Genomic DNA, 27,132 nt, shown 5'->3' with positions numbered 1-27,132 from the left:
CCAGCACGTTCCCTCAGGACCGTAACCTTCCCAGCCAACTAGGTACTGTAGTACACTGGCCCTTCTCCTGGAATCCAGCAGCCGACGGACGGCATAGACCAGGGCACCCACAACCTCAACCAGAGGGGTTGGCTCAGCATCAGGCAGAACCTCGTCCAGCGCACCTGAAACAACTGGTCTGAGAAGGGCCACATGGAAAGATTTAGACACACAGTAGTGTCTGGGCAACGATGGGATGGGAAGAAGAACCAATTTTCCTGCTGGTAGGGTTTTGGGTGTCTTGTTTTGGGAACATACAGTGCAGGAGGCTACAAACTCGTGTATGCCTGCTAACATGTTCTCCCACCAAAAACATCTGGATATTAAGTGTGTTCATGTCTCTCCTGGGTGACCTAAAATATGTGAGGAGTGTGATGAGATGGTCTCAGCAATAAGGAGGGATGTACCTCTTGTTAGCTGGACATTGTGGAGGGACACCTACACCTGTCAAGGCTTAGTTGATCTCCTCATTGATCTCCCATCGGATGGAAGCTATCACATATTTGGGGGGAAGTATAGTCATGGCAGGGGTCTCAGACCGAAGATGATTGTTGACACTAAGATTCCTGGATAATGAATCTGCCTATGTGTTATGAGAACCCGGTTGGTAAGTGATAGTAAATTAGAATCTTAAGGAAAAACAGAGACCAGCAAACATGTCAAGGATTTATTCATTTGGCATTAAGCAAGTACTCTAGGTTTTTATGATGCGTTAGGACTTGAAAAGGGTATGAAGCTCCTTATATGAATGTATATGAACGTATGAATGTCTCTGACTGCTAGTTTGATTGTTCCCTGTCTTCTATACTGTAGTTTCTCTATGCAGGTTTGAGGTTGTGTGAATAGAACATCACAGGGTCTAATTTTGGCGGATTTAGTTGTTGAGACAAAACTGCTCCGATGCCCATGTCCAAAGGGTCAGGATGTCTGAGTATAGAGGCTGTGGTATAAAAATCTAATTGATAAATACTTGGAACACGGAGGGTGCATTGCAGAGGCTGAAAGACATATCCAGATACTGTTAGTGTCCGGTGGTGGTGACAAAAGCCATTTTCCACTCATCTGCCTATTTTACACAGACTAAGTTCTATGCACTCCTGAGTTCCAGTTTTGTGAAGTAGGTCACTCCATGAAGTTGCTCTAGTGCCACAGGGACTAAAGGTAAAGGATGTGTGTATTTCTTGGTTATTGTATTCAAACCCTGGTAGTCTATACAAGGTCTAAGAACAATATCCTTCTTACTAACAAAGAAAAAAAAAAAACGCAACAGGGATGGATGAATGAAACCCTGAGACTGTCCAGAGGTAGAGGTAGTATGTGACCCGATTCTCCACAGTACAGACAGAGGTTATTATGTAGCTGGCAGAGACGTTCTTTACTAGACAGATAAGTGGAGTTAGAAACCATGGCTTTAGGCTTGGTATCAGATACCAGCAGGTCCCAGGAATAGGCAGAAACATGATGTGTCTCGAAACGACTGCTATCTCGAATGAGAGGTTGTGTCTCCCTTTTACGTCTGGATCTCAGTATGTGGTGAGGTGAACCATGAGGGCAAAGACATCCTCCAAATCCAAACCTTTGTGGTTGCAAGCCAGTTCTGTGAGAATGTCTGAACATAGGCCATTGCGAAAAGCTACCAACAGAACAGGGTCATTCCAACCACTGCCTGTAGCCAGAGTGCGAAACTCCAACGTGTAATACGATACTGAGCGATTGGAAGTGGTTGATATGAAAACATCCCACCAATGCCTGGAAAAGGCTGGATTGAAAGACAGCACTGAGGCACTAATCATGGCAGCACAGCCACAAGCTCTGAGTGCAAGATCTACCACACCAGGCAGGACCAGACGGACCTGGTTGCATCACTGCAACGGTACAAAGACTCCCCTGAGACAATCCAGCACATAACAGCAGGATACTAGATGCTAGCAGGCAAAGCGTACATGGAACGGCATAACCAAATGGCAGGCATAACATACAGAAACATTTGTGTTGCATACAGACCTTGGAAGTTCCGAGGTCAAAGTGGGATACACCCCCGAAGGTGGTGGAGAATGACCAAGCTAAGATCCTGTGGGACTTCCAGATACAGACTGACAAAATGATAATGGCTAACCAACCAGACATAGTAGTGATGGACAAACAGCAAAAGAGGGCTGTAGTGATAAATGTAGCAATGCCAAGTGATAGCAACATCAGGAACAAGGCACATGAAAAGCTTGAGAAATATCAAGGGCTGAAAAGAGACTAGAAAAGCTGTAGTGAAGGCAACAGTGGTTCCTGTGGCAATTGGAGCACTAGGGGCTGTGACCCCCAAACTAGGAAAGTGGCTCCAGCTGATCCCAGGAACAACATCTGAGATCTACGTCCAGAAAAATGCAGTCCTGGGAACAGCTAAGATACTATTTCAGGACCCTCAAGCACCCAGGCCTCTGGTAGAGGATCCGAGCTTTAAGGAAAAAGCCTGGGAGAGGGTTAATTTTTTTTTTTTTTTGAGAGAGAGAGAGAGAGAGAGAGAGAGAGAGAGAGAAAATATCAATAGTACAAGGTTATAAAGAAGCAGGACATGTGCAAACAATGAAGAATTTGGACAGTTAATTAACATATTTAAGTAATTCCTACCTCCAGAACATGAACGATGCTTCTAGGGTACACCAGCAATATTCCAGTAACTACTTCTGTTTCCGTGTTTTTCTGGAATTGTGAAATAAACTTCTGGTAGTATTCTGAAAGAAAGTGAACACAGCTACCTAAACCATGTATGCAAATTACCTTTAGAATTGTAGTCCCATTAATTGACTTAAATTACACGTTACATCCACATAAATTAGCTAGCGTTAGTTAGCTGGCTAAATCACGTTTCACTAATGGCACGACGAACGTTAGCTAGAAAGCTAGTGAGTGCGCTAACCTAAAATGATTCCTACTGTAGACTTATTCAGGCTTACCAGTTACTGCAGTGCGCTTATCCCCAGAGTTGTTCGCCGAATGATCTATTTTCGCTACACAAAATAACCTGTGAATAAAACATGTCTATGGATAAAAGCATATAGCTAGTTAGCTAGCTACCGTCATGAGCCAACCATCACACTTACCTAGCGCTAGCTAACGTTAGCTATCTATGAAGTTAGAGAGATGAATAGCTAAATTAGCTAACATACTGTTAATAATTGGTTTTAATTAATTGGCTAGAAAATTTATAACGCTACACCCAGCAGCTAAACAATGTGCTTCACCTTATTTGTATTTTGTTTTTTGGCTTCGGCAAAAAGAGAATTTTCATGTGCATTAAAATATGGCTTCAGGTTTCCTGTCGGTAAGCGTCTGTTAGCCATGCTATCTTAACTTGTTGAGTTTCCTAGACAACATGGAGAAAACGCCTCGGGGAGATTGTCAAACCGTCAGACTCCTGTTCCCTATCAGTCACTAGAGATACCACATATTATTTCTATCCGATACTAATAATAAGAGTAGAATCCTAATACCGATTATTTTACGCAAAATTAGAGGATCTCTAGGATGTCCACAGTACAAACTGGTAAATACTAAAGTATTTGTAAGCCTCATTAACCTAATATTAAACAGTCTTGCAAGAAGCTTATCTCTGTTTCCTCTGACGATTTGTTAACCAGTCAACTCTAACAAAATCTCACTCACACACACACAATCTTTCTTCTAGGAACATACCATTTCTGTATCATGTTGTTTACAGCAAATGTATACATTTAATTACAACTTATAAAATTATATCTTATTTAAAAATAGCTTACAAATAAACATGGCTTTTAATTTTTAAGTAAACTCAATATTAAAAGTATCAGTCCACTCAACCCCAAAGAGTATCTGCAAGTAACAGACATTGACTTATGATTGTCATTAGGTTTGTTTATTCAGGCAATATAAATTACACAACTGAATAAAATCCAATATGTGGCCCATAGAAATTTAAGCTGAAATAATTAAATGGGATAAATATAATGCTACTCACACAAATAATAGTTCTAATCTAACTAATTAATGGTAACATAATGGATAAAGAAAAAATGATGTAGGCCTACACAAGAATATGCTAACAACATTAATATTTTATTAACAAAAAGAAATACAATGCTACATGCAAATTGAAGGTTTATTTCTCAGTATACTGACTCTGGCTTGCAGAAAGGAGGACTGACAAAAATGTAACTTGAATGTTTTTGACACAAGAACAGGCAATAAGTAAAACCATGCATTTGGATTTAATACGTAGGCTACTCAAATTTCTGTGAACACAAGACATCAGGCGGAAAGAACATTAACGCTTATATCAAACAATATTTCAATGACAAGTTGACCTTTAGTCAGCCAAGCTGCATAATAATTTCACCATGTAAACATGAAATAAACAGGATGTAAACACAGTGCCATTTCATAGAGACTACATTTGTACCTATGCGCTCCAGTTTGAATCATCACAGCGAGAGAAATCATAGATGACTTTCAGCTTTATAATATGCACTGCAGGTTCTCATACACAGCTTCACCACTGATCGGCTGAACCATGCGCAAGTGCCCGGTCTTACATAGGATGGGTGCACTCTTGGAAACCGATAGTGATAACAATAACGCTGAGAAGAAATATCTCCTTTTAACATTTAGATATTAAAGTACATTTGACATGCTGATGATTAACACCCATCTCTCATTTGCAATATTGTTGTCTTACTGCATGAGACTTTTAAGTTTTTGGTATGTATTTACCAATAAATAACATTGAAGAGCTAACCGCAGAACCATCATCTGTGGGTGAAAGAAACCTAAAGTGCTGACATTCCCATTACATTCTCTTTTGCTGCTGTAAATCTGGAAACACTTTCATATAATTAATCTATATAGTTAATATATTTTCATATACTTCAAGTATACTTCATTTACTTGATATATTTTTGATGTCTCTTGAGTTGTATAAAATATATATTCTTTATATCGAAGTTAATTTTTAACTCAGTTATAAATAGCTTGGCTATAAATTTGACCTAAGATTAAGTTCTTTGCTTCCAGTGTTGTGAAGTTCTGTTCTTGGCACATGAAGGCTCTTAGTCAGGAAGAGCAGCATTTTATAAGGCATGTTCTCACCAGACTAAGGGTGAGGCAATGCAAGGGCTCCTGGGGTTTTCTGTTGTCTGGGTTTCACTTAGCGCTCTCTGTAAAACAAATGATTCACAAACATTCTTGATTAAACACTTTTCCACGTTGATCCCTTTAGTTCAGGCAGTCAAACCTCTTGAAAATGGCATCCCTAGCATTAAGATTACACTTTTATCCAAACTGACTTTCAATTATGACTGAATACAACATGGGTAACTGAGGGTTAAGGACATTGCTCAGAGGCCCAACAGTCGCAACTTGGCAGTGGTGGGGCTTGAACTGGCAACTTTGCGATTACAAGTCATGTAACTTAAACACTTGAGGAACCACTGCCCTACTACTGAACATTTGTTTTTAAAATAAATAAATAAATAAACCTGGAGAATGTAGATGATACAACTAATTCTTCTGTATTTGTACAGGTAGTGCTCACCTCAAACTTGGAGATGAACTCTGCAAAGATGCCGAAGAAACCTTCAGTGGTGGTGGCCTTGCTGTCTTCTCCAAAGTATGAGGCTATCTTGCCAAATTCATCCATGGCTCTCTGCTGTAAGGAGTCCAGAGACTGCACCACTGGATGGGAGTTTTCCAGAAAGCTCTGATACCAAGGTCAAGAGAGCAATACACACATTCCTTGACATCCATGATGCTCATCTCTGGCTCTTGAATCCAAATCCATTCCTGGTTGTTGCAATCACTGGTAGTTAACTGAAGAGATAATGCAATTTGTTATCACAGTTCTTGAGGTGAGGTTCTTACAGATTCGATCCTTCTGTTCCCTATGACCGAAATATAATGATGCAACCAGGTCCATTAACTGTTCAGTTAATTACCAATGATCACAAACTCCAACACTCAATTTGTCAATTTGGATCTGAAGGTTAAAGTTGAATACTGTGCTACATGAACTGGATCAAACCCCTCTCACACATTCAAAACATGATTTAGATTTTATATGCAGTGTAATAAACCATATGATTGTTGGTTGATGCAGAGGAGAGGGGAACCATTGCTGTCATTGAGAGGCTATTTGAACTGGTTTACTTAATGTTTAAAAGTAGTGTAGCTCTGAACTGAACATTTCAATTAATAGTGGGAGTACAGTGAAACTGTATTAGGGATTTCTAAACCCATTCTTAACCCTTTCCACATCCAATATCTTAAACTCCAGTATATTTTGTAAATTTACATTACCATTGATGGCATTTAGATGCCTATATCCAGTGCAACTTACAAAAAGTGCTTTAGTTGTCTAATCAAAGTATCCTTAGCCAGCATAAATAGGTTAACATCAAAAAATACCCTTGACCAATATTGCCAAAACTAAGTGTTAGTGTTGAAACCTAGACTGAGCTACAATACAAAGTTATAACATACAATACAATTCAAGAGCAAGTACTAAATGAGACAAATATAAGTGCAAACACAATCTTCTTTACAAGTGCCTGATTAGGTTTAATTAAAGTGCTTTTCAAAGAAATGAGTTTTCAGTCAGCATTTGAAGGCAGTGAAGGAAGTTTATTCCACCAACTAGGTACTAAAAAAAGAAGAGTCTTGATGCTTTGCACTTCTGTTTGTTCTTAGAGTATAACAGTAACAAGGATACACTCATGACTGTTGCAAACCGATCCTCTGCTGTGGCTGGGATTTTCAGACAGACAGTCCTGATTTCCTTGATGGTTGAGTGGAGATCACTTAGGTCTGTTGTAATGGTTCTCTGATTGACTGAAGGTACACAGAAAAAAAACCCATTTATGACTTATGACTTAACCATGCCATGAGACACCAGATAAAGTTGATATCTTTAAATATAGCAGCAGTAGTGACATCAAGAGCAACAACAAAAAATAGAAACCTTTTGTGGTATAAACACAAATAGTATATACATTGAATTGATGGTGCTTAGTTTTTACCTTTGGCAGCAAGTGGAACTGTTATAAGGTCTCCTGCAAAGTTTAGAAGTTCTGGAAAATGTTGGCATAGTGACTTGGCTAAAATGTGAAGGAAGGTTGATTTCCCATCAACTGTTTTTGTTGTACTTAGCTGTGAGAAGATAATGGTGAACGTTTATAAATACATTCTGATGTCTGACCACTGTATTAATTTGGTCAGTTAATTTTAATAAATGTTATAAAAAATATTGCCAAAATAATGTACTGAAAAACATCTTTGAGAGGACAGTTCATATTCACAGATACAATACCTCAGTAAGAAAGTTGATTTTGAAGCCTGTAGGTTTATTTGTCTTGGGCTGGCCATTGTTAAGATAATTGCCCATTGCTAAGACAAACTGAAACAAAACATTCTAATGATTTTTAAAATATCACCTGATCACACAAAACCTTGATGCATATTAACATACTGGAGCATTCATTAGGTGGCATCCAAGAATGTTTATAATAATGTTGTTTAGCACTTCACCTCCAGGATCTTTGCCAGTTTCTTGCTGTTTCTGAGCTCTAAGGAGGCTTTGTAGATGCACTCATAGCCAGCTCGCATTTCTTCAGTTTTCTCCTGCAGAGTGGTCTTAAAAAGGAGGCTTCGCAATCTAGTTTTATATTCAGGCACTAGCAACATCTGGAACACGTGCGTGGGAGTAAATGCCAATAATTAACAACAAACACTTTACATTTCCATGGAAGTAGTTTAGTAAAACTCTTATTTTTACATTAGTGTTTATCCTGGTGATGTCTACTGAAGAATGGAACTACCTGAAGGACAAACTGGTCAGGTTCGGTAAGCTTAGCAGGGTCCTGGTTGTACTGCTGGAACTGCTTGACCTCCTCATCGTCAGGGGCGTAGAGAAGCAGCTGCTTGATGTGCGCAGGCTCCAGGCGTTCCGTGGTCATGGTCATGAGCACCTGACGCAGCTCCTCCGGGGACAGTTTCAGGTGAGCGATGAGGATGGCTGGGGAGAGGGCCAGTCAGACACAGAGAGAGCATGTGCATGTCAGCTAACCTGCAGCTGGAAGAGAACGTCCTGCCTCCAAAAGAACTTCTCAGCAGAGGAGGAGGAGCTGTTCTTGTGTTCCCTCTCCTTTTCCTTAAGACGTCAGAATTCATACCACTGATCTTTTAAAATCTGGGAAAGTATAATAATGGGAAGCATCTCTTTGATGCCAAATTTCACAAAAAAAAAGAAAAGTAGCAGCAGTATGGTATTCATTTGCTTCCTTTGCCAACACACTGAGACCGGGTCAGTGTGTACATCTGTGTCTAAGCCCTTCAAAGTGCTCCTCTCTCTCTTGCTCTCATTTATTTACATCAGCAGTGTTTTCTATTGATTTTCTGAGTCAACCTGTGGGACAATCTGGAAACCCCCCTGTGAACCAATGCCAGCTATACTCACAAGCGTTGTAGGCCTTTTTGTGAGAGAGAATCTCGACCAAGTCTTTCTTTTTAAAGCTCTCAGGCAGAAAGGTGGGCTCTGGAAGAGAGACTGACACATTTAATTACATTGTAAGGATCAGTTCTCCTGGCATCGGCAGTGGAGACAATAAATGGAAGGTGGGAAAATAAGGAGAGATGTTAAAGTGCCAGTGAGGAAGGAGAGGATGATGGGAACTGAGAGACGGGAAGGGCTCCATGAAACATGGTGAGCTGAAAAAGCACAAACAGACAACGCATGTGAAATATGCATTTCAAGCGCAGGTATACAGGTTCTAAAAGGAAACCAGTATTATCATGAGTAATCAACAGAGACATTTTGAGAAATGTTTTCTTATGGAAGTGCTATGGCTTGGATACATGTATAATGACATATAACATATGCACGCACAAATAAAAACATGCTGAACTTACTAGAACTCCTTTGCGTGCCGAAATGCAGTTCCAAATCGAGGTATTTCACCATGTCACTCAATTTACCATAATCAGGGTCATCTCCAAGCTGATTGGATCAGTCAATATCAGATTATTATACTATCTGTGTTTACACTTGAGCTTGAACCATTCTGTGAAAAATATGTAATAAATTTACCTCTCCCCAGATGGTGCCCTCTGAATTTTCAACCTGTTCCCAGCGGAGTCTCTTAACACTCATATGGTTGGTGTCAGAAGCATGAGAGCTGGATTTTGGAAGAGGCGGGGGTTCACAGGGTGGGGGCAGTGGTGGTGGGGGAGGGGGTGATGTCTTGTTTAAGAGGGCACTCTCATAGGTCTTGTGGGAAGGCTGGGGGGTGTGGCTTTGAGCTTTGGACTGGTTGTGGGAGATCCTGCAGGAGGAGATTGGCTCGCTTTGGTAAACAGAGCGGGCTTGGTGGCGCAGAGGGGGGCGGGGCAAGGCGTGTGGCAGATGGGGAGTGGACTGCAGGATGGGGTGGGCCTTTGGCTGGTGCAGCTGCCGGCTGGGCTGAATGGCGGGCTGAGGACAGGCCTCCTGGGGCTGAGTGTGCTGCAACCTGACCTCCTCCCGTTTTGGCAGAACTTTGCGCAGCAACGGTCGGTTGGAGAGGAAAAAGCGGGGAGGGGGTGGTGGAGGGGCTATGATGGGATGGTTCTGGAAGGCAGCGGGGGGCTGGAGCATGTGCTGTGGGGTAAGGCAGATGGGTGAGGGCGGGTCAGTGAACTGCACCGGTGGGGGTGGAGGTGGGGGACTCAGTGGTGGAGGTGGGATGTGGTCTGATCCGGATGAGTAGGTCATCGAAGAGTCCTCGCTGCTGTGATCCTCACTGCTGGCACTGCTGAGCTCGTGGGGCAAAGCGTTCTCTTGATCATCCTGGAAACTCATCTGTCAATGGGATGACAACCATATTTTGATTTCAAAATATCACTTGCCTTAACTTGCCTTAATCACACTGCACTGCAGCAAGTCTTGGTCAAGCACCAAGATTTCTGATGGACTTCAGTTCTCCGACACAAATACCTCTTCGTAGTCGTTTTCGCCTCCTATGAAGTCGTCTACAATTGCGACACGATGGCCGAGCTGCTCGCTCAGAGCATCTAGGAACTTGTCTGTGTCTCGGCTGCGTGGGGGTCTAGAGAAGGTGAAGAGCTTCCTGCGGCAGGATTGTGGACTGGGGGCTTCGTCTGAGTGATGAGGGGAGGCAGGGGGGCTGTCCAGGCTGACATAGGGGTTTGAGTCCATGCTTCCTGGAGAGGGGACAGTGGGCTGGTACATCTCATACTGATGGCTGGCCATGGGCTCCTTCCATGACAGAGACAGGCCCAACTTACGGTTCCCTGTAAGGAACGATATACGATAAGGGGTTGGACTACAGAAATTACACAATTGTCTGAGGGAAAAGAGGCAAGGAGAAAATACAAGATATGAGGAATAAAACTTTAATTAACCTAAAATTTTCATTTATTTTAATTAGCAAGTGCATATTTACCTAGATGTGGAACTAAACCAAATCATGTACCTTTATTGCGGTGAAATTCTTTAAACCAGTCCTCCCTCTGTCATACATTACCTCATCTAATAAAGTGAATAACACCCATTCAATTCATTTCAGAAGCACTGGATGGAATTATGAGTATACCTGTGTTAGCATGTGTGAAGGGGCGAGTGAGAGCATGGCTCTTGGTATGGCCCATGCTCTCAGTCCCGGGTGAGGAGTGACTCTGTAGAGGCTTGACGTTCTTCCCCGTACATGCCCTCTCCAGCTCTGTGTACACCCCTGATATCTACAGGTCACGCTGTGGTTAGATGACAATGGCAATGACAAATGCGATGGTGAAAGTTTAAGAGGTGCTCGACAAGTGCCAAATGGTACCCACATGGTTCAAATCAGGGGACTCTGGGAAGGAGGTCCCATCCCCACACTGTCTCTCTCCTGGGGCTGCAGGCTCAGTGAAAGTTCCTGAGGCAGAGGAAGAGCACTGTCTAGCACAGGGCAGCGCCAAAGCGAGCCGACGGCCTCCCAAAGCAAGTAAAGTCACAAGGGACCGGCAGAGGCCTGACGGGAACTTGCTTTGGTAGTGAGGTTAGTGGACCGATAAACAGTACAAACACATGACTGCAGACCCACCTGACAGCAGAAGCATTATTGAACCATAAACATCAGACCTAAATATGGCTGTTTGTTTAAGGCTCCATAAGAGTGAAGGGATGAGAAGCTGGGGCTGTGTAACAGTGGCTAATGCGAACCTCATTAATGCGATCTTTGTATTTGTTGTTTACAGGAGCCACAGCACTGATGAGTCATGCCTATGACTTACCCATTCCTAGATGGGTGCCAATGATGCAGTCATCGGAGCTTCTTTCTCTCACACTGTTTCGGTGGGACGTTCCAGTTACTCTCATGGAGCTGCTTCGCCTGTGATTGTCTGACGCCAGATCAGTATCTGTTACACACACACACACACACACAGCCACATGCAACCACACACAACCACAAACAGCATTCAACCAACCCTCTCCCGGGCTGCTTTAGTGAAGGAAACCAGGTGGAGGCCTGTGGCATGTTCACCGCACACCTGCGCTCTTGAAGCCCAGGAAGCGTGAGATCTTGCTCTTGCAGCGCTCCTGCTCCTCGTAGGTCAGTAGCTGGTAGATGAACTGCCAGATCAGCTGCTTGGCGGGCGTGTCCAGCACTGGAAACACGTCCACAATCAGGGTGTCCACATTCCTGGAAGCCAGAAAGGCGGAGAAAGGCGTGGTTTGTAGAGATGTTCAGAGAGTACCTTCCCTGCATGCAAGCCCAGTGTGGCTGCAAGTTATTTAGGAAATCCAAAAAGAACCCACGCAGATTGTTCCATATTGGCTGCATGTATCAATTTGTGCCTGAAGAGGCAGCTATTTTTGAACGCTTTGCACATTGTCTTCAAGAGTGTGGCGCTGCAGACATGCTCCAGGCAGAGGGAACGCTCTGCACTCACATTTGTGCTAAAACTGTGGTTACTCTCCCTGGGTATTAATGACCTTGGCCTTCAGGCCTTTACCATTGATTTTATCTTTTCCGTAATTGCTTGTTCACACAAGTACAGCTTAATAAACCACTTCCAGCCAATATACAGACACAAAATTTTAACCTTTGATTACGTATATGCCGTTCTGGGCCCACATGTGCTAACATTCTCTAAAAAGAGCAAGATATATTAAAAAGTGGGCATCAAGAGAGGCTGCAATGGCTGTAACCTGTGCTGGAAGAAGGTTTCCAGGGCTTTGCAGATAGTGTATCTCTCTTGCAGCGTGAGCAGGTGTTCCAGCTGCTGGCTGAAGGTGCGTCCGTGCACACGTATGCTGGGGGGCAGGATTTCGGCCACCCACTGCAGGGAGCTCAGCGCCGGCGAGATGGAGCGTGGCAGAGGGGGTGTGTCCTCCGGCTCGGAGTCCGAGGTGGCATACACCGCCGGCCCCTCCTCCACCACCAGAGTGGGATTGGCGCCACTGCCTTGCAGCATGGACACCACCTTCTCATGGGAGCAGTTCCTGAACGCGCACACAAAATGTGTAATTAGCGTGTTATTGTTGGCTTCATTGGCTTTTTATAAACTGCCATTCAGTTTAAACTCTTCGAAACATGTGAGAAGGAGGTGAGAAAGTTTATTTAACTGTCCCAGTTAAACATTATTATTTTCATTTAGATTAATTCATCCTAATAACTATCTTTATTAACTGTATTTTGCTAATCATCATTTCCTTATGAGTGGCTGATTATCATGAAATAAACATTATTTATTATCTAGGTTGCTGCATAAAGACACAGAGCCAGTTAGTCCAGAGCAGACAGTCTAATTTAAATTTCTGTGGTGGGGCCATAGAGACTTTAGAACACAGATTAAACACTTGTACTCAGAGAACCATAATATAGCCCTGTAGAGCAGGTGTTGTTTACATTCATTTATAAATGTACATCCATTCATTATGAGTAGATTGATATTTCAGTCATTAGTGTACTATACAGGCTTAGAAACAAGAATCTTTATTTTTAACTCAGAGATAGCATACAGTACACAGTCACAGAAATATCACCTCATTGACAATATCTTGTTATGCAGTATGATCATGACCACTCACAACATTGAAATCACACACTCATGAAGCATATCACAGTCCCTCAAGCATATTAACTAGAACCCAAAATGTTGTATCTGGTTAATTCCCAAAAGACTGCCAAACCACTACAAGGCCAGATAAAGAAATCTTAAAGCATTGGAGGAGTTACATCTGGGTTCCTAGTTTAAAACCTGCACTACAGCTAGAGGCTGCCATGCACTGCCGTAGTATCTGATTGCCCAGCAATGCAGTAAAAAAAACCCCAGCAGAGTGGTGAAGTGCTCACCTCATATCCAGCCCATTGAGAAAGAGAATGCGATCACCTGGTTTGAGACCACACTCCTCCGCAGGACTGTCTGGAGGTGGAGAAGGGATAATGAGTAAACCCTAGCACATAAACGAACAGTGTACACAGCAGTGCACCCGCATTTCAGTTAACCTGATGTAGCTGTGCTCATATGTTACAGTAGGCATACTGTTGCTGTTTACATTCTGAACATCAGTCTAAGAAATTGGTAGGTGTTTGCATTAGGATTTAGCGATGTCCATAGGATGTCTGCAGGGCTGTATTTACAACTGGGTTAGTACAACCCATTGGATATTTACTGAAGTCCTAGATGAACTAATTAAAAACAGTAAACTTGGGAAAATATAACAGACGTGCCCTTCCAGGAGTGAAAGATGATGCTTGACATATAAACGTCATATATATGTATAAATATATATATGAGAGTCTAAGGGTATGTAATCAGATTGTTGATCACGATACTGGACGCCTACATTATACCCATAAGCAGGCCCACATGGCCTGGCTGAGTCAGTACTAACTAGCCTCTGCCCAGGCCTGAAGTGGGCGAATAACGTCATACAGACACTCACACACTCACCTCCCCCTCTCCTGCCCTGCACATGCAAATCATCCACACTTCTATACACCATGTACCCAGCGCAGGCCTTTGCAACACCACGACCCACTCCAACCTCTTCCACCATTGTTTCGTATCTTTTAGACTTTGGTCATGACAGTCCACATCGGAAAATGACAAACATCACGGTAATGACATGACAGTACCGCTAAGTGTCACGTTGAATGATTCTTTTGAACAGTAGTTTTGCTTGTATATCCCTCATGATTGTTTCAAGTGCTGCTTTATAATAGCTAACGAACCTGGAACTTGTGCATCCCCTAGATGCAGGAATTCCATAGACGTGGCAGTGTGTATACCTGGGATGACGGAATCAATCCACACGGGAGCATGACCTCTGAGAGTAAACCCAAAGCTCTTCTTTCCTCTGTACACGCGGATGGTCCTGGATGGTGGAAACCATCAATGGGGAAAAATCATAAGACATGATGAAGAAATGATGAAGCATTTACTGTTAGGGTTAAAATACTGCACAGATGCCTGGTGAAGTTGTCATGTACTGTGGCATTGTGTGGTGTGTCAGCTGTTAGGCAATATAATACAGGATGTACAGATGTATAATATAAAGGATGTACAGTAATATTCAGATAATCAATAATCAGATTTGTTTTTGTAGACAAGAAATTGGATTGCGATCATTTGCTTATTGTATTGTGATCAAATTTAGCCCTGGTAAAAAGTTCTGTGAGTGTTCTGAGTGAAAAAGATCACACAAACACACACACACTCACACACACACACACACACACACACACACACACACACACACACAACACACACACACACACACACACACACACACACACACACCCAAACACACAGCATGTGATATAAACTGTGTGTAAATGAAAAATGTTCAGTCAGATTTCACTGTCTATCAATTTGCAGCTAGTATACAATGCCATTTTGTTTTTAAAAAGGCACTGTACATTTTATATATACTGTGAGTTCACATTCAAAATAAGGTTTACTGTGATGCTGACATTCAAATCTCCACAAAATGAACAAGGACACTAAAGGTTCCCACAAACAGATATATTCCAGATACCATTTTTGGTTCCTGCTCACACACCAAGCAAAACAAAACAGAAAACTAGCTGGCAAATTCAGTAGCATCGCAGCACGAGGCATTTAAGAGGAGACAATGTTCTCACCGAGAACAGTTGACATTTCAGCATCAAAGAGCGTGCGGCTCGGTTGCTGTGGCAACTCCTCGAGAAGACACTGAAGATGTTGAGTAAACAGGAATGGGGAAAAGAAGCAGAGCCTTTGCCAAATATCCCCATAACATTTATACAAAAAAGCCACTCCAGCCAAACGTAGATTTGCGTTACAGTTGAGGGAATGTAATCAATATTACATTCCTTCTACAGGAAACATTATTATAAGCCCTGAAGTGCAGAAACAGATCAAACACAGAGAAAAAGAAAGAGGATAATGGCATTGAATCTTGTCTATAATGTCTAACACTGAGCTATTAAGAATGCTTACAGTAGGGGTTACTGCAGCTATTGGCCTTTTCACATGTTTAATTTGGAACAAACCATCACTTATCATCTGTGTGTAGAGGATTTTACTGCCTAAAAAGACTGAATTGGTAAACAGAGAAAAACATGAATTTCAGATATTTTGAAAGGATAAAGAACACTTTCAAGGTAAAATAAAATAATCTGCTAAAAATGTATTTGCAATGACAGGACATAAAAGGTAGAAATCACACTGACGTAAATGAATGGTAGCAACTCCAGAGGCAGCTGTTTACATGGTACACGTGCATTGATCATAGGTTCATCGCGCTTTGAACTTTCCGGTGCCAGGTGTGTATCTGTGGCATCGTTAAGCGGGTTCAGTGCCAGCGGTAAGCAGTAAGTGGTAATCTTCCCTTAATTCCATGAGTGGTCTCTTTCCTGGTTATGAGGCTCTAAAACTATTATGCATCCTGTATAGTGAAATGTTATGTGTGATGCGTCAACAGAAGCTTTTAGTGTGTGGGTGTGGGTGTGTGTGGGGGCGGGAGGTGTGTGGGGGTATGTAAACAGAGCGCTCCCAATCCTACCGATCTGAAACAATGTTAAAGCAACACACTGAGCTTTATTCTACCTTGGAAAGCAGAGAGTGTGAAATACATATGTCAGTGGTGCTTCTCCCTCCCACACACACACCCCCTCCTATGCACAACATGACTCCAACATTCTACACATTGTGAGGCAAAAACATAGACGTTTTCATGGAAAGGCAGTCTGCAGCTTCTTAGCCTCACACATTATATATGTTCACACATATTCATGCACACGGAGTACACTGTGTTCCAGTTCAGAGGAACGATACCAGTGTAAAGTACAACCTGTTCAGACCCACAAATGTCACTGCTTCATAGCAGTTCCACAGTAACGGTTGCCTAGCGCAAGTAACATTCAGCCATATGTTCAGAACCATTCACACAGCAATCCCAACTCCAGCTAAGGCATCTGGTATGTATGTATGTATGTAAGCATTACATCAGGTATCTGATGTGTACATACCTCTGGTTGGGTCCGGCAAGAGGGACGCTGGGGATCCCAGACGAGCTCTTCTTCTGTGTGCGCGCCGCCTCCTCGCCACTGTCCCTGGGTGCCGAGCTGGCTCGCTTGCAGGGTACTGGCCGCTCGTGGCGGTCCTGGCTGCGGCTCCTCCGCAGGCGGCTCTGGCCCGGCTCGCTCAGGCTCTTGCTGCGGCACATGCGGTGGAGGAGGCTCTGCGCAACCGCTTCGTCGAAGCGCTGCCGGTGCTTCTTGGGGATGAAGATCCTGGCAAACATGTTGGGGGGTGTGGGGTGGTAGGTGGAGGGGGAGAAAGAAACAGCGTGGAGGTCAGGCGACGCTCGGCTGCGAGGAACCGCGCGGTCCCGCTGCCGGATCGGTTCAGCCCTCTTCGGCCATGCTCTGTACGAAGCTTGCAACAGGTACAGGAGGCGACCACAAAGATCTCTTTGATCAGATGAAGAGGGTGCTCAAAAATTTTTTAATCCCACCATACAATAATGCAGGAGATCAGAGTGTCCTTCTGCACTGCAGATGATGGTTGAGCCTCTACTGAAAGGGACGATTTCTGAATAATTCTTAGTTTCCTACTGAGCCAAGTGTTATAGGCAAAGTGTTGCAGTAGAGAGGTTTCTGTAGAAAGGCGTGAAAAATTCCACCATGCAACAGCTTCAGTGTCTGCTCTCTTCTTCTCAAGCTAGGACTGCAGAAGCTCTCAGTAGACACGCCAGCATACAGCAATCGCAAAGGTGTGGGAGTATCTCTCTCTCGCTCTCTCTCCCTCTCTCTCTCTTTCTCTCTGTTCACATCTCATTGGGAAGTGAGCAATATCTCAGGAGTTTTCAAAATCTTTTACTAGTAAATGTATTATTCTATTTAACAATATCATTTCATATACCATTGAGTATAAATAACAAGATGTACCTAGAAATATCTAAAAAACAAACAAACAAACAAACAAACAAACATGGAAGATGGACTGTGTCAGAATGCAGAATAAGAAAATATGTATTATTTGTGCCTAAAATCAATCGGATGCTTTCTGATGGTTTTCTATGAATGTGGAAGGAAGCAGTGATTGTGCTGTTTTATCATAATGGCTTTCTGTCATGGCTATTAAATTCATACATATGTTCACTACTGACACACAGTGCTGCTTAAATAATATTTTTGTGTTAACAAATTTCACAGATTTATTAAAATCTTTTTGTTAGAAATCTAACATCAGGTTCGTGATGTTTTCAGTTCTACGTTCCTGCTGCTGTAACTTTGCAGTTTCCTTCAAGATTAATAAAGTTCTATTGGTTATGTTCTTTCTTTCTTTCTTTCTTTCTTTCTTTCTTTCTTTCTTTCTTTCTTTCTTTCTTTCATTATATCAGTTTATCTAGAAAACCTACTATTATAAGACTGGCATCCATAAAGGAGTTAATAAAGCAGAAAAAGGTATGTCTGTGTATGTCAAAAATGAGGAAGGCTGAATTGACTTTGTTTGAGACACTGCCATAAGCTATTTTTTGTCTGATTCTGCTTTAAAATTTGATAAAAATGTTTTTCACAATTGTCCACAAAATAAGGATGGTGAACATAATTTGATATGAGCAAAATATGTGGGACAGAAACTCATTTGGCCTTATCTGACTTCCTGCCAGTTTACCTGACTGAAACTAAGAAGACCTATGCCTTATGTCATCAGCCTAAACACTGACATTCATCTGCACTGCCAGCAGAGCCGTTCTGCCACATACTTAAACTCTGCACTATTTATAACATCCCAGGTTTACAATTTACATCACTCTTATGCTATAAACTGATGTTAAAACCAATGGCAGGGGGAAAAAAGTGTCTGAAATGCATAGCAACAGCTAGACTACGAGTACACTTAAGGAGCCACGTTTTTCCCAAGATACTCTGCCTTTAGCTACACTTGAACTGCTTCTAGGGAAAAAAAATGCTAAGTGAGCTTTTATGTGCTGAAGGCTGCCATCACAGTCCCCAGCTACCAGCAGGTAGCCATTACGTATGCCGAGCAGAGTGGAGAGATTTAAATGAGAGGTCTTTCCAAAAAAAAAAAAAAACCCCACTAAGGAAATAGAAGAGATGATTAAGAGAATCCAGCACAAAAATATATAATCTCCATAGCCTATTAGCAAACTTTAAATTCATTCAGTCTGGGGATGCTAGTTATATTTCCAGGGGAATCTGTACCACTAGATGTTTTTTCTCTCAGATATGTTGGTAGATAATGGTAGTAACTCCACCTTCATCACTGAGTCTAAATATGTAAATCTGACATTTTTAAAGATAGAACTTCTTTGGACTATTGTGTAACACACAGTTAGACTAATGTAAAACACATTTTTATTTAATGCATTCATAATTCCTGTTTAATCCAAAAGCAGCCCCTTGGTGTTATGAAATAAAAAGAACACAAGTACTCATAGAAAGGTGTTTTCCATCCAATGCTAGTCAAACAGAATTCCCAGCTTCCTCAAGGATTGGCCTTCAGTGGCTCTTGTACTCCAACCATGAATGATGTACTCATGTCACGACAGGCAGTTCTTGGCTCTTGAGGAATGAGATTTTCAACAGACAAAGACAGAAACTGGGGGCTGCCATACAAAATTTGTGTGTGTCATTGTTCCTTCATGGATATAATAAGAAAGGGCAATCAGTCCAAACAATACACGGATGATCCACTCGTTCTTCAAACATGTACACCACGGCTGTAGTGTGCGGTTTCCAGCATTCAATCTCAATTTCATCGATTTGAAATTTATCAAGAATGAAAAAAACTCACCCCAGGCAATTCATTCTTTCCTAAGTCTGCTCTAAATCATTAATTCTGAATCCAAATGGAAGTCCAACAGACCTCCCTATACACACTCAGACATCCACTATACACGCCACTTTATTCAGTACATTTTGCTAGAACCTTATCTTCAGAACTGCCTTAATTCTCTGCAGATTAGTCTGATGATGTGAATCTCCTGTTCCACCACATCCCAAAGGTGCTCTAGTGGATTAAGATCTGGTGACTGTGGAGGCCATTTGAGCACAGTGAACTCACTGACATGTTCAAGAAACCAGTTTGAGATTATTTGATCTTTGTGACATGACGTGTTATCCTGTTGGAAGTAGCCATCGGAAGATGGATACACTGTGGTCATAAAGGGTTGGACATGGTGAACAACAATACTCAGGTAGGTTTTAGCACTGAAATGATGCCCAGTTGGTATTAAGGGGCCCAACATGTGCCAAGAAAACATTGCGCTCACCATTACACCACCACCACCACCAGCCTGAACCCTGGATGAACCATGCTTTCATGTTTATGCCAAATTCTGACCCTACCATCTGAATATTGCAGCAGAAATTGAGACTAATCAGACCAGGTAATGTTTTTCCAACCTTCTATTGTCCAATTTTGGTGAGTCTGTGTGAATTGTTGCCTCAGTTCCCTGTTCTTAGCTGACAGGAGTGGCATCTGGTGTGGTCTTCTGCTGCTGTGGCCCATCTGCTCCAAGGTTCAATGTGTTGTGCATTCAGAGATGCTCTTCTGCATACCTCGGTGGTAACGAGCAGTTATTCGAGTTACTTTGGCTTTTCTATCAGCTCAAACCAATCTGGCCATTCTTTTCGGAGCTCTGGCATCAACAAGGCATTTTTGCCAAACAACTGCCTCTAACTGGATATTTTCTCTTTTTTGGACCATTCTCTGTAAACCCTAGAGATGTTTCTGTGTGAAAATCCCAGTAGATCAACAACCATGCCGTGTTCAGAGACACTTAAATTGTTTACTATTCTGATGCTCGATTTGAACCTCAGCAGATCATCTTGACCATAAGGTGCTGCCATGTGATTGACTGATTAGATATTTGCACCAACAAGTAGTTGAACAGATGTACTTGCATTACTCAACTGTGCTGCATATTGCAGAGCATGTTTTATCAGGTACCGTCAGCCGCGATGGCACGGTGATGGCACGGTGATGGCACGGCGATGTCATGGTGATGGCACGGCGATGGCACGGTGATGGCACGGCGATGTCACGGCGATGGCACGGCGATGGCACGGTGATGGCATGGTGATGGTATGGTGATGGCATGGTGACTTGTGCAGCCTTAATGCTGAATAATGAGAAGATCCAAGAGATTTACAAGAGGGGGGATGAGGGGAGAGCACACATATGTGAGAGAGAGTGCAAGGATATGAGAGATGGGGATTCGATGTTTCATTGTTTGGACCAACAGTGGTTAATCAAGGTTAATGTACTAGTTTAATGGCAACTGTGTTTTACACAATAAAGAGATTAAAGATTTACAGACTGAATGGTGCTAATGTCCAAAGGACTTAAACTGACAACTAATGGGCTTAAATATTTTGTATAATTATAGTGCAATTATTTCTCATCACCTCTTATCTACTTTATGTATTTAGGTATTACTGCAGCTGGCAAGGGATGTTTTAGTACAGTAGGGCAGACTTTTACCAGAATAAAGATAAAACAAGGCTTTCCTATTGGTGCTCTCCAAGCCAGGCTTAATTCAGCAGTGTCTGCCTGCTGCTTCTGAATTAACTGTTCAGTGCTTTAAAACAATCAGCAGTAGATTTTTAAAGTGAAACTACAGCTCTAATTTTATGATACAATACAAGTTTTACATAATACAAAAACTGCCCACATATTAGACTAACTGATCACTTTACTAAGTACACCTACTCTATAGCTCTACTTATATGCTATCAATTATTTGTTAGTATCAATAAGAGTATATAAATTAGTTTAGGCTGAAGGCCTATTAATAATTGTGTGTATAAACAATATTTATAAGCATGAATACAGTTATATATAAATTCACCCCGGTAACACTCGTCCTTTGATCAAAACCAGATCACTCATGTTAGAGGCCACGACACCATCAAAGGACACAACATACACCCTGTAATGAATGCCCGATTGCCGAAGGGCGTGGAGCAGGACGCACAGACTCCCTTGACTGTGAAATACATTTATTAACATGCAACGTAGACAGTAACTGTGGCACTGACATATAACAGTAACGGATAACATAATTTCTATAATTAACACGGACAACTCACACGTAACTGAAGACAATATTCACAGGCACAACAGTTAAACAAACATTAACAAGGGCTACACATACTTGGACATTAACATTATATGCAGACACTAGCAATGACCAACAGTGAGGCATGCACTGACGAGGGTTAAATAGCCTAACAAAACACTAACAATTAACCCCGTACAGGTGCGTGCCATCACGGGGGTGTGGCTACAAACAGGAGTGAACCCCCCATGCTGCAGGCTGTACCACGTGACTTATTGGTGGGGGGGGGGGGGGGGGAGCATCCAGTGACACACCCAGCATGGGACTCTGGTACAGACGGTCAGCTGAATTCCACGTAAAATAGTGGCACCACTGATAGTGCATTATAATTGACTGTAAAATGTGTATCAGTGTCTGTGGTAGCTATAGGCAGATGTACCTAATAAAGACATCACTCAAAAAAGCAAATCCCAGAAAGCTTAAAAAAAACCAACTTCCAAACTAACCTATTTCTGCAATGTTATACAACGTTCTTTCTGCAATATACTGTATTAATTTTCACTTACATCATTCTACAAGTCATACAAATCATACAAAATACTATTTTGAATTTATCCTTATACACTAATGTCTCTATGACTAACTGTGGGTGTCATGCCTACAACAAGGCAGCATCAGTATCGAGGATGGGCTGATATCCCAGTAGGCCATCGAAAAACTGTAATATACACAGAGAAGCATAAAAACACTGACCCAGATATTGTTCAGTAGGTAAGAAACAGAAAGCAAAAACATACAGTAATATATGGAGAAATTCAACCAAAGCATCTCTGCAGCTGTACCAAACAGACTGCCATACACTTTACAGCCAACTGACGAACTGTAGTCCACTATTGCTGGAACCCCCTGTGTACTCTATTATGAATACACTGCTGTAAATACATAAAATAAAAGTATACATTTTCATATGCATACACAAAATATTCCCCCATCACCTGCTTAGTTTGAAACAGGTATTTCATACATGGCACAACTGTATGGAGAACAAGACAAGTTGCCAAGCCAATTAACTTCTGAGTAGAACACAGAACTGACCAAAACGCATTAGTAACCTACAGGTACAGCTACAGACTCTGTATCTAATGATATGGTCATTTAGTGTCTCTCTTGAATTACTCCAAACATTTACCTGCATAATTCTATGACGATGACCCACCCAGTAAAAGAACCCTTGCTTGTAAAGGCATTTGGATGCAACACTGTGCCACATCACCCTGTGAATCTAGATGATATTTTAACTAAAAATGGCAGGAATCTCTTACTGCACATTGCTATGGAATATCATCAGCCAGCTGAACATACGCATGGCTACTTCCAGCAGTGCTCTCCCGTCTGACAGTAGCTGGAAAGAAAACAACAGCGGGCCCAGTGGGCTTCCGTCATGCACACCGGAGTTGCTTTTGTGCTCCTGGACTGGTGTTGTTGTTGTGGATATCATATTGGGATTTGGGAATACTACAAACTGAAGATGTTTAAGAGACGTGTTTGAAAACTACCATAGGCCTGTGAGGGTGTTTATACGTATGCTAGAGGAAGTACAGACACACCAGGGCAGCCAGTTGGTCCTTTTTGAGGGTTCTTGAAATGTTGCATTTGATGAGCAGACTGAGCCCATGCAGTGCCAAAGCTTTACTCTCACTCATGGGATTTGTTCCCGATAAAGACAAAATGCAGGGATTACCCCCTCAATCGCCGAGAGACCCTGGCTAGCACAGCTCCCGCTAATGGCTACATTCCCCTAGTGTCCCTTCTAAAAACTGAGACAGATAACATGTTATCCCAGATAACAACTGAAGCAAAACTGTGGTGCTGGCTGTTATCTTCATTATGTAATTGTGAGTATAATTGCATAGTTATTACACTGATGAATAACCTTCATAGGGTTTCATCTCTGTCAAACAACTTAGAATAATTCTTAGAACAAAAAAAGTTACAAATTAATAGAATTAACAGATATTTTTGGTTTATTGCATTCTAGCCCCAGGTGAACAATCTTCATTTAAAAAAGGCTTTGCCTTAGAGTTTGGTCTCTTGCTTTATTTAACTGAAACGGCTAATTATTCCAGACTGAATTCAGACACAATTTTAAGGATCCAAGCTGTGACAGAGCCGAGAATAAAATGTGTGTACACACCGATTAAATCAAAGGTAGGCCAAAGTACTGTGCCAGCCCTGGATCAGCCATTAGATACAGTGGCCAATGCTACTTCACACCACAGACCCAGTTGGCTTTGAGGCAAAGACACCCTATGAGGGGGATTTCACTCAGAAATGTGCTAACCTCACACACAGAAGCCTCCATAGAGTATCCCTAAGCACCACAGTAACAGATGGGCTCCATCTTCTAAACAGCTCTATACTGGTCATGAGTATAAAAGCCATTCATCAATCTCTTACTAAACACAGAAACCCAATAACCTATCCCATACAAAACCCAATTAAAGATAAGACTTTGCACACAAGTAACAAGTAATTACCAAATTCCATGTAGCAGAAATCAGACAATACTACATTCTAATTATGATCCTATTCACATTGAAACCCGAAGAATTAAAAAGGCCCTCTAGTGGCCATTCAGCAATGCCAACATGCTAGAAGTATTTCAGGTCAGGAAGGCGCTGGAATAGAGGTTAAGAACTAGCACACAGTAAAGGTACAGAAGAGAGTTTGGGATGGTTACCTGATATTAGAAATGAGTTGTTGCTGCTCCTCGGTGGTCAAGATATCAGGAAGAATGGACGCCAGCCAGTCCACCTTCCTCTCAGCAGCAAACTGCTTGAGTACGGAGAACAGTTTCTCCTTCACCTCAGGGTCACTTCCCAACACCTCCTCAATCTGAAGCATAACATTGTGAAACACACACCAACCACAGCATTCCAGTTTCAGCAGCCTTGCCCTCAAACTGCCACAAATGTATGACAAGCAGGACTGGCTTTCGTGTTGAATTTCTCACCCTCTTGTTGAACTCCAGCGCCTTGTGCTTGCGGTCCAACCTTGTGCCGTCGTGGCCCCTCTGGTAGTCCTCCATGCTGCCGCTGCTACGCTTCTGTCGCCCGCCCATGCAAAGCACACCCAGACGCAGCGTGCGGCCCTGCGACGCCTTGATCAGCGCGGCCGCTGTCTCGTGCTGCTTCACGGGGATGCCGTTCACTTCCATCACATAATCCCCTGCCCTCAGACCACTGCGCCCGGCTGGGGAGCAAGGAGAGCAGTCCTCCACCAACAGGGGGCAGTCTCCCACTATGGTGAAGCCAAAGCGACCATCAGGGCCTGGAGTGATGTCCATCTGCAGAGGAGGAGCATGACAGATTACTGGCTGCTGTTTCTTAAAGGCCCTAAGTAGCATTTACAATGGCAAAAAGTGATGATTGCTTTTCAGACAATGATTTAAGGCTTGAAAAGGAAACAAAACAAACTGACTAAGAATGACAGAAAGAGCCTAAGACTCATCCTGTGTCCTTTCCTAAAGTCCTCTGACCTGTTGGATTCTTGAGACCACCCCAATACTGGGTGGGATGTTCTTCTGGGTCTGGGCCAGGGCAGTGAGGGCCTGGGTTCCGAGAGTGGAGACGTCCTGCCCTTCGATCTCCAGCACTTGATCTCCAGGCTGCAGGCCGGAGAGGTGGGCGCTGCTCCCCTCCTCCACAGAGAGGATATAGCTGGGTCCATTGCCTCCAAGCTGGAAGCCAAACTCCTCGGGCCAGCCCTGGTTGGATGCTGGCATTGTGAAGACTGTAACAGAGGAAGGAGAGAAGCTCAGCTTTAATTTTTTGGATCCATGTTTGTCTGTGTGATAATGCTATGCCTGAAGGTTCACAAAAGTCTTGCCTTCCAACCTACTAAACCCGAGGCCAGCGCTCTCACCAGCATCTCAGTAAATATTCCAGTGTCTCTTCAGGATAACTGGTTAGTTGTCAAGCACCCATGCTAGCAGAACAAATCCTGAACTCTAGATGCACTGACGTTGCTCTGTAAATGACAATAATGGCCTACATAAGTGTAATACAGTCTCTCATTCAGTGAGTCTCAGTTGACTCCTCAAACCTTCTGCTGTCATTGACCTCATTGAGAACACACAGCTGAGGAATCCAAAAGCACTGTACCCAGAACACAGCTCCCACAGCTTCTTACTCTACAACACGTCAGAAACATGTTACTAATCGGTGCTCACCTTCACATTTATTTAATGACATGTGTTAGTGATATGGAATAAGCACAGGTCATCACTGTCTAAATATTCATTTGGCAATTTAGAACAAAAGCTATAAATACATGTTGCTGTGCATTTAGGACAGTAGAAGCACCACCTGATTCGGAGGTTTAAGCGGCTTCATGGTTTACCAGTACTCTGGAAGGTAGTGTAGAATCTTACCTATTTCTGATGTACAACCAGTGACGTGAGAAATATGCAGCAATACTACAGTAAATTCATTTCTTTTTACATTTAATATATTTAGAACTATATCAAAATTGAATATATAATACAGTATAAAGAAAACTATTTGTTAATGACAACAACAGAATAACTCTGGACCCAAGAAGATTAAAGGAACCTTAACCTACTTGAAAATCTACGATTTCAACCAGTGATACATTACAAGTGTTAATGTTGTACTTATGCATCTTTTAACAGCTACACACAGTTTTAATTACATTTTTTTAATTTAAAGAAAAATCTCTCTCTCTTTCCCTGTCCGAACGCTCATGAGCAAGTACTGACATTACAATAAAACACTGACAGGAGTCTGACTGGCACAAACTTACAGAAATCTTTAGGTGAATACCGAGGGCCAGACTTCTGGTTTTGCCGTAAGGAGTATCTCCCTTTCTTGTTCTGGAGGAATTTCTTCATTTTGCACAACCAATGTCAAAGTTTACAGCCGTAGGAGAAAAAGATCCAGTTCACGTGTCCCACCTAAGTGGATACTAAATGCGTTCAACACATATTCCACTCAAACCTCTGCAGTCAAGGACCAGTGCCTTCACAATGCCCACTACCGTCAAAGCCAGGCATGCGTAGAACTGCCATTTGCAAAAGTGTCAAATAAATAAACAAAAATACAATTTTAAAAAGGAAGAAGAAGAGGGTGATTGTGCACACGGTGCCAGAGTGCTGCTGTTCGTCGAGTTGACTCTGCATGTCTGGCAAGGCCAGCTTGCTCTGTCTGCAGAGCTAACGTTGTGAAACTGGGACAGCGTAGCACAGATCCTTTATAATTCTATCTCCAAAAAGGGTAAAGTGAGGCCCCATTTTTCTATAAATATCTTCCTCCCACACTCTGCCAGCTAGCTCCCTCTCCAAGGGACAGAAAGTGGCTCAGTATCAGCATGGGGATCCAGTAGGAGGAGGGCGACTAATTAGAGCGTCTGTGTGTGGATCACAGACACGCTACTTTGAACAGAAGTGGCGCAATTAAAGACCTTAGTCTGGATTAGGCAGATTAACTGTATCC

General features: G+C 42.5%; 1 protein-coding gene and 1 long non-coding RNA gene across 4 annotated transcripts; both read right to left on the bottom strand.

Moving 5' to 3' along the window:
* Positions 1–2,606: 2,606 nt before the first annotated feature.
* Positions 2,607–3,344, bottom strand: LOC113574884. Its single transcript, XR_003410361.2, has 3 exons — positions 3,276–3,344; positions 2,988–3,055; positions 2,607–2,765 (listed from the first exon to the last, which is right to left on the bottom strand). It is a non-coding gene; the product is annotated as an uncharacterized LOC113574884 (long non-coding RNA).
* Positions 3,345–3,909: 565 nt separating this feature from the next.
* grid2ipb (glutamate receptor, ionotropic, delta 2 (Grid2) interacting protein, b) lies at positions 3,910–26,839 on the bottom strand. Of its 3 annotated transcripts, none has more exons than XM_027006094.2 (23): positions 26,444–26,839; positions 25,158–25,411; positions 24,633–24,965; positions 24,360–24,514; positions 16,557–16,820; positions 14,334–14,419; positions 13,395–13,464; positions 12,248–12,541; positions 11,587–11,738; positions 11,329–11,454; positions 10,888–10,970; positions 10,650–10,794; positions 10,031–10,347; positions 9,146–9,895; positions 8,968–9,055; positions 8,516–8,605; positions 7,878–8,074; positions 7,588–7,743; positions 7,370–7,456; positions 7,080–7,209; positions 6,773–6,891; positions 5,600–5,764; positions 3,910–5,222 (listed from the first exon to the last, which is right to left on the bottom strand). In XM_027006094.2, exons 1-23 carry the CDS (start codon positions 26,529–26,531, stop codon positions 5,151–5,153), a joined length of 4,221 nt encoding a protein of 1,406 aa, XP_026861895.2. In that variant the 5' UTR covers positions 26,532–26,839; the 3' UTR covers positions 3,910–5,150. The 3 variants fall into 3 exon arrangements, with proteins under 3 accessions (XP_026861895.2, XP_026861896.2, XP_026861897.2); XM_027006095.2 differs by having other exon boundaries at positions 8,516–8,593; XM_027006096.2 differs by lacking the exons at positions 10,650–10,794; positions 10,888–10,970.
* Between the last annotated feature and the right edge of the window lie 293 nt (positions 26,840–27,132).

The sequence above is a fragment of the Electrophorus electricus genome, chromosome 14 (genome assembly GCF_013358815.1).
Source record: "Electrophorus electricus isolate fEleEle1 chromosome 14, fEleEle1.pri, whole genome shotgun sequence".
NCBI classification, from domain to species: Eukaryota; Metazoa; Chordata; class Actinopteri; order Gymnotiformes; family Gymnotidae; genus Electrophorus; species Electrophorus electricus.
Note: the sequence above shows the minus strand (reverse complement) of the source record. Positions and strands in the feature narration are given on the sequence as shown.

Bases quoted from the DNA above. Each gene is read 5' to 3' on its own strand.
- grid2ipb (XM_027006094.2), bottom strand. From the start codon at position 26,531: ATGAAGAAATTCCTCCAGAACAAGAAAGGGAGATACTCCTTACGGCAA. The intron at 5,765-6,772 runs GTATCCTTGTTA...CCTTGGTATCAG, and splicing joins GGTTTGCAACAGTCATGAGT to AGCTTTCTGGAAAACTCCCA. The intron at 5,223-5,599 runs GTGAGCACTACC...TTTGTTTTACAG, and splicing joins AGTTCATCTCCAAGTTTGAG to AGAGCGCTAAGTGAAACCCA.